Source organism: Chenopodium quinoa, unplaced genomic scaffold (assembly GCF_001683475.1).
Source record: "Chenopodium quinoa cultivar QQ74 unplaced genomic scaffold, ASM168347v1, whole genome shotgun sequence".
NCBI lineage: Eukaryota > Viridiplantae > Streptophyta > Magnoliopsida > Caryophyllales > Amaranthaceae > Chenopodium > Chenopodium quinoa.
Genome location: NW_018743669.1, coordinates 2,086,748 through 2,099,889, shown reverse-complemented (window position 1 = coordinate 2,099,889; position 13,142 = coordinate 2,086,748). Strand labels below are relative to the sequence as shown.

The 13,142-nt window shown below is 37.2% G+C and overlaps 1 protein-coding gene across 1 annotated transcript; it reads right to left on the bottom strand.

Annotated features, from left to right (window-relative positions):
- Window positions 1–989: 989 nt before the first annotated feature.
- LOC110683558 lies at window positions 990–4,629 on the bottom strand. Its single transcript, XM_021859962.1, has 2 exons — window positions 3,114–4,629; window positions 990–1,558 (listed from the first exon to the last, which is right to left on the bottom strand). Exon 1 carries the CDS (start codon window positions 4,222–4,224, stop codon window positions 3,136–3,138), a length of 1,089 nt encoding a protein of 362 aa, XP_021715654.1. The 5' UTR covers window positions 4,225–4,629; the 3' UTR covers window positions 990–1,558; window positions 3,114–3,135.
- Window positions 4,630–13,142: the final 8,513 nt, after the last annotated feature.

The window sequence follows — 13,142 nt, the reverse complement described above, 5'->3', positions numbered from 1 at the left end:
ATTAAAAGATTGGGTAGTTGGCTTATTGTTATCATCAGTTGTCATCAACTCACCAAACTATAGTACCAAAAAATATGTCAACCTCATTATAGTCGTTAGCCCCACTTTCCGTCCTTGTGTAACATCTTTTAATTTAGGTTCACATGTAGTACTATAGATCTACAAGTTAGAAATGTTATGGACCAATTTTTCAACATTTTACTTGAAAGATATATATAGATCTCCAAGTACTTCTTATATGTCTAGTGTGGGAAATTCAAAACTTATTATATTGAGTTTTTATTTATATTACTATCTCCGTTACAGGCTATGTGCAACGATTTGACATAAAGCAGAGAGGAAAAATGTCTAATCGTTGCACATAACCTGTAACGGAGGTATTATTAAGCATACTACGAGTACCTTTGCCCTATATGCTACTCCATAAAAGATGTTTTTGCTTTTCAACATCAAATACATATAGAGAAATGTTAAGAAAATAACTTTTACTAAGAATCAATCTACTAATAATTTGTCATCTGAGATAAGACTTTCGAAAGCGATAAACATCCCTAATTTGAAAGCGAGTGTAATCAATTTACAATTACTTTAAGAAAACAAAACCACATCATATTTAGTATGATTAAAGTGCTTCACAATCAAGAGCTAAACATTCTAAACACATGATAAAAGTTAAAAGAAACCTGGAAGGCTGGAAACATTATTCTAACACAATTTTGGGATGTATAAAAGTGATGTTAAGCATCATTATATCATTATATTAAATTTTCACATCAACTACTACGGATTATTCTGTATAAGTTAAGGATGATAGATACAAAAACAACAATAATAATTGACAAAAAGCAAACATCCAAATGTAGGGTATGTTTGAATTTAATAAATTAGTCGACTGATAGCTATATTTGGTGAAACTAATGCTGACTTAAAAAAGAGATTTCATTCAACATCTTACAAAAAAATATCAACTTGTAATAAAATAAGCTATATCATTCAACATGAGATTCTCAGATATTAGTCAAAAGTGTTGAAATGACCAGAAAAATAGGGGTCAAAAGAAGAGAACATTGAACAGAAAGAAAAAGAAACCAAAACGAAGCTTACTATTGAGGCCTTGAGGCATCATTCTAACACTGATTGAGCATATCTTATAAAAAGCCATACGGAATTTTGAGTTCTCTCTACGCCTACATTGAGCAGACAGGCTAAGAGCAAGGGACTTGCGAATTCCACTACATATCAACAAAGGTCGATAGCCCCGCCCCCGTCGAATATTCATGCTACTTGATATGATATGGTACAAACACATTCTTTACCATTTATGTACAGAAAAAAACTAGCACTTCTAACAACAAAGAGCGTCAAGCTAGCTCTTATTGCCGTGGTATTGTATAATTCAAGACATTTCTGAACCAACATACCAGCAGGGTAATTTTGCTGTTGGCAGTTGATTTTCCAGTTGAGCAGCTTCAAGATAATTACTGATGGCTCAAGGGAAAGCATCAGAGGTGTTGCTACAACAGATCCTCTCCCCATTCAAGAAAACAAAATTTAAGACCTGAAAAGAATTGGCCAAAACATAATCAGAGCAACTCAGATAAACACGAACACCAAATGGTTTAAGATCAAGAGCATGTAATGTATTAAACTAATTAAATAATGGCTGTGATGTATAGTGATGTGATAACGATATTGAGTTAGTGTAATTTTCTGATAAAATTCTATTCCAATGTATATGGTAAGTGGTCATGCAATTTCACTCCAAGTATGTGATTTTCTTCATAATTTCATACTCAGGGATTGGATTGCAAGTTCATGAAAATTGTCAGCATTATTCCTAACGATATTACACACAAATGAAAAGAGAAATGAATAGATGAGATATCTGTCAGCTTGCAGGAAAGCAGGAAATCCATGTCTTGTTAGCAATCTAATGGACCACTATGTTCCCCCTCTACTTTCTCTCTACAGCTATGCTAATTTGTCATCATTTGTGAGAAAGCCCTATTTTGACTAATAATTGAAAGATGACAAGAAACCTGTACAATCACAATCTAATGCAAAGAAGTTCAATGATGAACTCCTCAAAACATTATCATTTGCTAATTACTATGCGAGTAAAAAAGAAACTACTGCCTCAAAGCAACACTGATCAAAATTAACACCCAAAGACTTAGCATGTGAGTTTAAGCTGAGAATAGGTACAAAAACTCTAGGAGGGCCGCCTATGGGAAGATAATAGTGAAAGCGGAAAAAAGTGGGGCCAGGAACGATAGCTCAGGTAAGAAAGGGGAATGAACTAGTCATTTATCAGTTAGTTTGCGAGGAAAACAATTAAGCCACGTCTAATTCACATCTGATGGACCACCATGCTCCATTTAATTTTCTTTCTACAGTTGTATTAAATTTGTAGTCAATTATGACTAAAAACTACAATAGGTAATCGCTGAAAGACGACAATCAACAGCAAGCAGCCTATACAACCTAATGCAATTAGCTGAAATTTGTGCAGATGCAAATTCTATGGTCACCGACATTATAAAAGAATTTCCAAATGCTCTAATTATATCATTTTATCATGGTTACTGTGGAGCTATCGAGTATTTTCCAAAGAAGTTGCCATAAATTTAAAGCAGCCCTGCAGAGATCCCGTACTTCCACAAGACAATCCTTCAAGTTCACTTGCAAAGAACCTTATATCCAAGGTTCTAAACACTAACTACACAAGCAGTGACCCTGACCTAAAGCCTTCCTCAAAATGTTCACATTTTACAGCTACTCAACATCAAACTACACTAGAACAGCACGCCAGCCAGTGACATAAATCTAGAAGATAAAATCTCCTGATGCAGAATCACAATTAGCAGAAACCTAATCCTAAACAGGACACATTGGTTTTTAGTTTTTGTTGATAAGCAATACACATTTAAATCTGGAGTACTTAAGTTGTACTCATACTAAAAAAAAAAAAACTAATAAGTATCCTACATTATGATGTAAGTCCAAAAAATCTCATTTTGATGAAAGGCACAAAGTAAATTATATCAAATCAAATCATAGACAAGATGAAAGAACTTAGAAAGTATAGAAAAGCAAAGAAATTGCTCACTCACCAGACATCACAAACAAAATTGCTCAGTCATTGAAGATAACAGTATCAGCCATCTCCATCAAAGGCTTCAAGCAATCGGGTGAGAACTTCCTCGCGAACAAGTAATCATGAGTATAATTAGACTGCCGAAGAGTATAGATCAACTCGGGCGACACCTCAGGCGGACGGTACATATGAGGATGTCCATTAACACTATCAGTCCAATTAACCCTTGTAAGAGTATATTGAGTACAACCATTAGGATCTTTCATATTCAACAATGTAGGGAAATAATGCTCTTCAGGGTAACATGATTCAGTCTTATAACAAGGAAGCCTAAACTTCCTCCACAATTTCCTATCCTTCAAAACCATCAAAGCATGCTTCTTAGTCAACACAAAAAACTGTGACCCGACCCGAAATTGATCGAAAGGTACCTCAGGCATCATCACATTCTTCCCTCGAGCAACATACCTCGAGGGAAGAATAGTCTCATTGTCTAGAATCTCAATAAAGCTCTTATGACGAACATGTCGAAATCCAAAAGCATTCCCCTTACTCCCCCCACCTAAAAGGGTCTTATACACATAATCAAACGAATGTAAAGGTATACAGGATTGAGAAACCAACGCAAAATAGAAATTCAAAGGATCATCTAATATAGCAGTTGCCATTAATCTTTTAGCAGCAGAAATCAAAGTAGCAGAAGATCGTTCAGTGTGCTTACTTGGTATAAATCTAGCATCGAAAAACCCACCTGGGTCTTTGAGATGAGAATCTGGGTCAGCATGAACATAGATGTTGAACAGTTTAGGTGAACTAGTATTGAAGAAACGATCCCACAAAGGAGAGAAGAAGAGATCAGTGTGTGTTAGGAACAGGAAAGCGATCTTCAAAGTTGGGTTGTGAGACCCTAATCTGGAAAACGAAAAAGTTGAAGACGAAGATGGCGAAGAGAATGAAGATGAAATTGCACGATTGAAGAGGGAAAGATCTTCCAGTTCATCTGGGCGAGGAATTGGGAGTTGGCGAGGGTGAGGAGAGAGAAAATGAGGAGCAAAGAAGTAGAACATTGGAAGAGATAAGATTAGAGAGAAGATCAAAATGTAGTGAGATTGCAACATTCGGATCATTTCTAATTATTGGGTGTTTTTTGGTTTGAGAAAAAGGGGATTTAATTTGATTAAAACATTGGTGAATTTGACAATCAATCTTCAATTCAATTGATTGAAGATTGGGGAAATTGATGAACCAATTTACGATTTTTTTTTTGTGGGGTTTGTTTGATTGTTTGTTAATTGAAGATTGGTGGAAGTAGGAGAGTGAAAGATGAAGAAGAGAGAGAAAAAGAAGAGGGGTTGGTTTGGGTTTTCTGGGAAAAAAAGGGAAGATTTGTTTTAGAGTTGGAAGGAAGAAAGGAAAGAGGAAGGTGGAGGGAGAAAATAAATGAGAGAGATTGGAATGGAGGGAGGAAGTAAAGACGATAAATTGATGATATCATAACTTTCCTTTCTTGTCCTTTTGCCCCCTACTTGCTCTTTCCATTTTTTTTTAACCTTTTCCTTTTTAACCCTCACTAGTTACTCCGTATTAGAATTACCCCGTTTCAATTCCCGTAAACATTTGTGTACCATCTTAGTAAGATCAATTTTATAGGACGGTATGATAATTTTAATTGATTGGAATTATCCTGTTTCAATTACCATAAATATTTGTGTAGCGTTGTCTTAATAAGACCAATTTTTGTAAGACGGTATGACAATTTTAATTGATTGAAATCACCCTGTTTCAATTACCATAAATATTTGCGTAGCACTGTCTTAGTAAGACCAATTATGTAAGATGGTAGGACAATTTTAATTGAAAAAATCGAAATGTATTTTTTGAACTCGTTTGATTGACATGGAGATTAAATTCTAGTAAGAAATTGCGTTTTGTGGAAAGTTATTTCCCTATTGATATTCCTATGAATTTTCTAAACTTGTTTGGTTGGCAATAAGAAAATTTAAAATTCCTATGATTTTTGGTTGGTAATAAATTGCTCATGTTGTACAAATGAATTGGAAAAAATATTGCTTACTCCGTATTTGGAAAAAAATAATGTTAATAGTGTGCAAATGAGCAAAAATTCATGCAAGTGAGTAAATATTAAATATAATTACTTTGTGTCTTGTATATGATACCCGGTTGTAAGATACAATCGATTTATTGACATCTTTGTGCAGTATATAAATTCTACATTGTAACTCCATCAATATAATTTATACATAATTTTATTCTCTGTACCACATATACGGTGTTCATAAAAATTTTCAAGTATACAAAAGTATTTCAAATGATTTATTTATTTTCACAAAATGAACAAAATTCATATGCAGTATCTTAGTTTTTTATCCCTATGTAAAACCTTCAATTATAAATGATCAGTTATTCAGTTTTAACATTAGCCTAATCAATCTAATAATGTCGTACAAAGTATTACCTTCATAATGTGGTACCTAGTAAAATGTCTTAAGTAAGCTCAAAAGGCCAAGGGAAACAACATTAACCACCATTCATTCACATGAAAAAACTTGGATAATGGAGTAATATTAAATTATTGATGGCAACCTACAAAATTGTTCTAGATTCATTAGAATCATTACTCTTACAAGTTACATGTACTATCTGATCCTTTACTTGGTACCAAAGGTCTTTTTTTTTTTTTTTAGTAAAATGTCATTATCACTATTTTACTAGGCCCAACTTAGGCTCTGAAGTACTTTACTCCTTCAACTGAATAAAACAGGGTCAATTAGGAAACACTTGACTAGTGAGAACAAAGAGTTTTCTTCAATACTTGTAGAAGATCACTGTGCTTCAATGCTACTGTATATAAGGATTCATAGAAAATCTCAATCGTCATAATAGTTCTTGGCTCCAGGGATGAGGGGATGGACGACATATACAAAGACTGTACATGTTCAAAAGGAGATGGCCTGGCTATGAAGTTAAGGCCGCGCTTTGGCTGCTAAATCATGTCTAGAAAGGAAGAATAATGTTGTAGCTCTTGTTGCTGCTCCAGCTACATTTGCTAGAAATATGGGTAGTATAAACTATAAATGACACAAGATCTGCTAGAGTTACAACTATATATGATTACATTACACAAGATCTGCTAGAGTTACAACTACAAATTCACAGAAACTGCAGAGAATATGTATTCTGAAATATTATAGGCTTGTTGGGTTTGAGCAAGTTACTGAGATTCATTCAGGTCGGATTACTTGGATTAGTGGTGACTGAAATGAAGAATACAGTAGAAAAGCCAGACTAATATATATATATATATATAAGTAGTAGTTAACTAGATCATCAACCATTGCATATGAACGTACATGACATCTATAAAACCATTCATCTGATTAGTATTAAGATTAAAACATTAGGTTGTTTCCAAAATAACTAGATATTCTTACATGTTTCCAGCAATCATGGAGCCAAGATAACAAAAGTTGCTGGTAGCTCCTTTTCTATATGATATTGTCACTTAAAAGGCTTTGTTTCCAAACTTGTGATGAGATAGAAAATGTTGTGTTGCTGCATTGGCAAGAGAAGGTATTCAGCTCAATCAGCTGGTGTAAAAACTAATTAGTAAATTTGAGACAAATTAGCTAAGCAATGCGCAGGCACATTCATCCTCTAGTTCCACTACAATTGCACCATTGGCTCTAACATGAATCAATTTTTCAAAGCCATCATCTCGATTCAGAGAAAGAATCATTCTCCAAGACTCGGCTACCCCATCCTCCTCCACGACCCATAGATTGATAACCGAATGGCGACTGATTATCATGTATATACCCAAGACACTCCCTACCATTCTTTGGAACAGTAATCAGCTTCATCCAATGGAACAATTCCGGGTCAAAGTCTATGGCTCCAGGAAGACGAATCCCATTCCAATGAATAACACCATTCACATGCACTCCATCAAGATAAATTGAACAACTTCTAGTGCCAAAGCAAAGGGAAGCACTAACAACTTCCCTCCAATAACCCAAATTGAGGGAATACACATAAGCATTACCTAATCTAACTTCAATGGATTCATTGGTGTAGTAGATAACCCAACCAAACTTAAAATCACCATTTGCTGAGGTATCCCGAAACCAAATGTGTAAAACCACATTTTAAATTTACAAATTGAGGAAAACCAATAGTCAGGGTTTTGTTAAGCTTCAAGTTCCACAGAACATAATTGAAAGTATTATTACCATTACATAAAACAAAAATACCATTACATAAACCAACACAACCAATTTTTGAACTGGATCTGGGGTTTGTTTCAACTAATTCTGAATGCTGCAGCGGTTCAATAATTCGATTTTCTCTTATCAATCAATTCTCCATCCGCACAGTAGCTACATCTGGTACCTTCGGTCCATTTCTGTGTCAACCGCAAAGTCAGTAGACAGTAGTTCACTTCTTTTTCCCGCTCCTTAATCGCATTGAAATTCTGAAATGTGTTCAATTAGTTGCAAATTAATAGCAAAGTATGTGTTGTAATTCGAATTGCCGTTCTTAATGTTGTGTTTAATTTAAATTATGCATTAATTGGATTACAATAGCAAAGTTAGTTGATTTCCCGATATTAATGTCAGAGCTTGTGTGAATTTCCTCGCCAATAGGAAAATGGTTCTTTTGATTAAAAAAAATCAAAGCTGACGGCAATTAGTTAAATTAACGGAGCTTCACTAACGGCTTAACGGCGTTGATTGGCCACGTGTCCTATTACTCATATTGTTGAATGACTACGCAACCTATGTGGAACAACCACTGTTCACTTTATTTACAATATGCCCCTATGATAAACAATCTTGTTTATCTTGAGGATGAATGGGGGTCAGCTCGAGATTGTGTACTCTACTATTGCTGTCCTATTTCCATTTAAAGCACTGTAAATAAATTTAAACAGGGTACGAAGTATTTTATCGCCCCTAAAAACATCACTTTTTGATCTAACCACCCGTTTTTAAATATCACCTTTAAAATAAATTCGGCCATTTATCCTCTATTAATGAAAGGGGAGATAACTAGCTAGCGTAAATTAATTAATTTTTTTGCATAAAGTAACCTGCATATGCCTTTTTTTTTTTTTTTCTGTGCAAACGAGGGGCTAGGTCCCGGAAAAGGGGAAAACAAACGAAAAAAGAAACTAGGGGGTACAAACCGTGGCAAAGCCACACCTACCACATATAGCTTAATTAAGCAGGGCAAGCAAACACTGATTTTCCAAGTTAATCACATATGGATAAGTTGTTCCGATCCTCAATCTTGAGTTAGTATTGTTGAAAGCAATAATCGGTCTAGGGTATATCCGTATATCTTTGATTAAGAATCTGTTGTACCATACATCATAGGCATACAACTAATTCAAATCATTAAAGCACTATAGCATCGCTTCATTTCAAATTAAACCAACTATTTAGATTGGTTAATATCAAGGTAAACACGGTCAATAATATATATCATGATTATCATCTCATGCATTAATGACAAGACCTTGATTATCAATTGTAATAATTGTTGGTAAAATAATTGTTGAAATCAATAACAAACAAAAGATTAGAACTTTCCTGGATTGAAGATCCCAAACTCACAGTCGCGCCGTGGAACAATAATCCACTGCCTTAGAAGCGAAATACGCCACCACCGGTACAAGTTTCCTAGTGACGCACGCCCCCCAAGTTTAACGCAACTCTCTCCGTAATCCGTGCACCCGAACTCGAAGAGTGGAATTGCTCAAGAACTGTTCAGATCTCAAAAGGTAGGTTTGTGTTTTTTGCTAGAAAGTGAAAAATATCATGAAAAAGGTATGACTCGTATTTATATGAGTCCTGGAAATAGGAAACACGTAATCAAACCGACCTAGGAAAAAAGGCGGGCCCGATCGGGCGAGCTGCCGCCCGATCGGGCGCGAGATCAGATTTTTCCAGACGTAGCTTCGCGCCCGATCGGGCGATCTGAAATCCCCATTTCGGGCGAGCCATCGGGCGAAGCCGCCCGATCGGGCTCGTCAAAACCTTGAGTCCGCCGCCCGGTCGGGCGAAGCTCGCCCGATCGGGCGCGAGAGATCTCGTAGAAAAACTCTTGTCCGTCGCCCGGTCGGGCGAAGCCGCCCGATCGGGCGCGAGAGTTCCCGTTTTTTCCTTGACCACCTTCGCCCGATCGGGCGAGAGCCGCCCGATCGGGCGCGAGTCATCCGATTGCATTACTATTTCCAACAATCCCCCACTAATGCGAGCGGATCTTCAACATGAAATCTGAACAGTAAATGAAAGTCTTAGTACTTAAATGCTAGTATCCAAAGGTTTGAACTAACACATTAGTGCACAAGGTTTTCAACACTTCCCTAGTGAGTATCCTAAGATTTGAACTCCTAGGAGCGAGGAAGGGACCTTGAATACACATACCTTGACTTTAGAGCTTAAGCAACTCCGCCAATCTTGGCCAACACTTGGGCTCTCATGAGTACTTCAGGAAAACAATACTCCAGTCTTCCCTTGAGAGAGGCCACCTCTCGTACTCACGTAGGTGTTCGTCCTATGTGTTATTCACACACGTTCCCAGCAAATTCAAAGGTCTTTCCCTGCAGGCTTAAACGTGTTTAAGCACCTTGCAAACCTAAGAAATCCATGCAGTGGAACTAGAACATTAAGAACATAAGTTCAACCCTTCAACTTTCGGTGTCATTATCTATCCTGTTTTAAGAGCCACCGGGACAAAGGTCTTAACTATATAAGCACCTCCATCTATCCCTGCTTAGAAAACAACTGGACTAATGACATTAAGAGATAAAATCATCCTAACGGAATCAACTTACAACTCTTATAGAGTAATTGATTCAAATACATGATACACATACAACAAATCCACATGATTCATTTCAATGAAACAAAATAACCAAAACAGGTTCTTGAATTTATTATAACCAATGTATCATATCACATAGCTAGAATAGCTACCATTTCAAGTCATTACAACAAAGGTCCTAAACCCATACCAGTTGATGACTCCACCACTAGTCTACGACTTAAACCCTTAGTAAAAGGGTCTGCCAGGTTTTTCTCTGTTCGAGCATAGTCCAACGAAATAACCCCATTCACAATAAACTGCCTCACAGACTCGTGTCTGACTCTTATGTGCCTTTTCTTGCCGTTGTAAACACTATTTTTAGCAACACATATAGCGGCTTGTGAATCACAATGCATAGAAACAGGTGGTGACGGCTTCCCCCACAGAGGAATATCAACAAGCAAATTTCTCATCCAATCTGTCTCTTGTGTAGCCAGATCCAATGCGATGAACTCAGCTTCCATAGTTGATCTATCTATACACGTCTTCTTACCAGACTTCCATGAAACTGCACCCCCACTAAGGGTAAACACATAGCCACTTGTAGAGCTTGTTTCATCACTATCCGTTACCCAATTTGCATCATAATACCCTTCAAGAACCAAGGGATGACCAACAAAATTCAATCCCCAAGACATGGTTCAACATAGATATCTGAGTACACGCCTCAAAGCAACCCAATGTTTCTCACTAGGACAATGAGTATAGCGACTAAGTCTACTAACTGCAAAGGAAATATCAGGGCGAGTGCAATTTATTAAAAACATCAGACTACCAAGCACCTTAGCATATTCAGTTTGAGACACACCGTCCCCCACATTTTTTCACCAAAGCTCCAGAAGGATCAAAAGGAGTTCTCAAAGGAGGCAAATCAAAACAATTAAAGTTCTTCAGAATTTTCTCCACATAATGAGACTGAGACAGAAAATATCCCTTCTTGGTTTTAGTAACTTTAACACCAAGGATCACATCTACCTCTCCCAAATCCTTCATCTCGAACTTTGAATTTAAATATTTCTTAGTTTCATTTATGACACACATGTTTGTGCTAAACAGGAGCATATCGTCAACATACAGGCATAATATCACACATTGCGTATCATACATCTTAGAGTACACACATGCATCACTACCATTGACAACAAAACCAAAACTAAGAATAGTTTTATGAAATTTTTCATACCATTGCTTTGGAGCTTATTTCAAGCCATATAAGGATTTCTTTAGTCTGCACACCTTATTCTCCATCCCAGGAACTACAAAACCCGGAGGTTGCTCCATGTAGATCTCCTCCTCCAAATCGCCATTCAGAAAAGATGTCTTAACATCCATCTGATGCACAATCAAATTGTAAGATGAGGCTAAGGCAAACAAAACACGAATAGTGGCAATTTTAGTCACCGGAGAATAAGTGTAAAAATAATCAAGGCCAAATTTTTGAGTGAATCCTCTTATCACCAATCTAGCTTTGAACCTCTCCACGGTGCCGTCGGTTCTCATCTTTCTCTTGAAAATCCACTTGCACCCAATATCTCTACTCCCTTTGGGCAGATCCACAAGCTCCCAGGTACCATTTGACATGATTGAGTCAAGCTCACTGTTTACAGCTTCCTTCCAGAAGGTTGCATCAACTGAACTCATAGCTTCTTTAAACGATTTCGGATCTTCATCCACAACCTGAAGACACAGCATGATCTCATCTAGATCATCTTCGAACTCACCTAGATTTCCGCATTCTGCTATAAAGGCTGTTAGGAAATCAGGTCCAAAGCTTGTCTCCACTCTTTGCCTTTTACTTCTCCTAGGTTGAATCTCACTTTCAACCCTAGGGGAAGCAACTTCTGGCCCTGCAGATGAAGGAACTGAAGAAACATCGTCAGTAACTAAATTTTCCTTCAAAGGAAATACCTGTTCGAAGAACTCTGCATCACGAGATTCAAATATAGAGCGATCTTCCAGACTCATAAACCTGTATGCGGCACTATTCTCAGCGTAGCCAATGAATACTGTATCATAGGTCCTAGAACCTTTAGTTGAGCGCTTGAACGATGGATAGCCCACCTTAGCTAGACACCCCCATACTTTCATGTGATTCAAGTTTGGAGCATAACCCTTCCATATTTCATATGGAGTCTTGTCTAACTTCTTGTGAGTTACTCTGTTTTGTACATAATTAGCTGATAGTACCGCTTCACCCCACAAATTATCTGGCAGCCCGGAACTTAGGAGCATTGCATTCATCATTTCCTTCAAGGTCCTATTTTTCCTCTCTGCCACACCATTTTGTTGCGGAGTATACGGGGCCGAAACTTCATGAATTATTCCCTCACTTTCACATAAGTCCTTGAGGAAATCGGAGCCATACTCTCCACCCCTGTCTGAGCGAACTCTTTTTATTTTCCGCTCCAACTGATTTTCTACCTCTGCCTTATACACAAGGAACTTGGACTCGGCTTCATCCTTCGTCCTCAGAAGATATACCCTGCTATATCTAGAGCAATCATCAACGAAGGTGATATAGTAGCGTTTCCCGCCTGTACTTTCCAAGTTCTTAAAGTCTGCTAAATCTGAATGAATTAGCTCGAGTGGTGTGGTCTCTCTCTTCGTGACAGATTTATAGGGTTTCTTCACGAATTTAGACTCCGCACACACTTCACACTTTTCAAATTCATCTAATGACATATTTGGGAGCAAATTTAAACTTTTCATTTGTTTCAATTTTGTTGCACCAACATGACCCAATCTACTATGCCATAATTCAAAGGACTCAACAATATAAGCAGAAGTAGAAATCTTATTCATTGAAGGGACAATTACAATTTCAAGAACAAATAGGCCCCCACTAAGGTAACCATTTCCAACATACTCCCCATTACGGGTTAACACAAGTTTATTAGCATCAAAAACTAACTTAACTCCTACTTTGTTCAACAAAGAACCAGAAATTAAATTTCTACGAAGAGAAGGAACATACAACACATTGTGAAGAGCCAAGGTTTTCCCTGAAGTCAGCTTCAGAACCACTTTGCCCTTTCCAAGTACCTCAGAGCTGCTTGAATTTCCCATGTAGACTTGTTCACCTTCCTTTGCATCTTCCATCCTGGCAAACAGGTCCTTGTTAGCACAGAAGTGTTTAGATGCACCAGTGTCCACA

Coding starts and splice junctions, on each gene's coding strand:
- LOC110683558 (XM_021859962.1), bottom strand. CDS start 4,224: ATGATCCGAATGTTGCAATCTCACTACATTTTGATCTTCTCTCTAATC.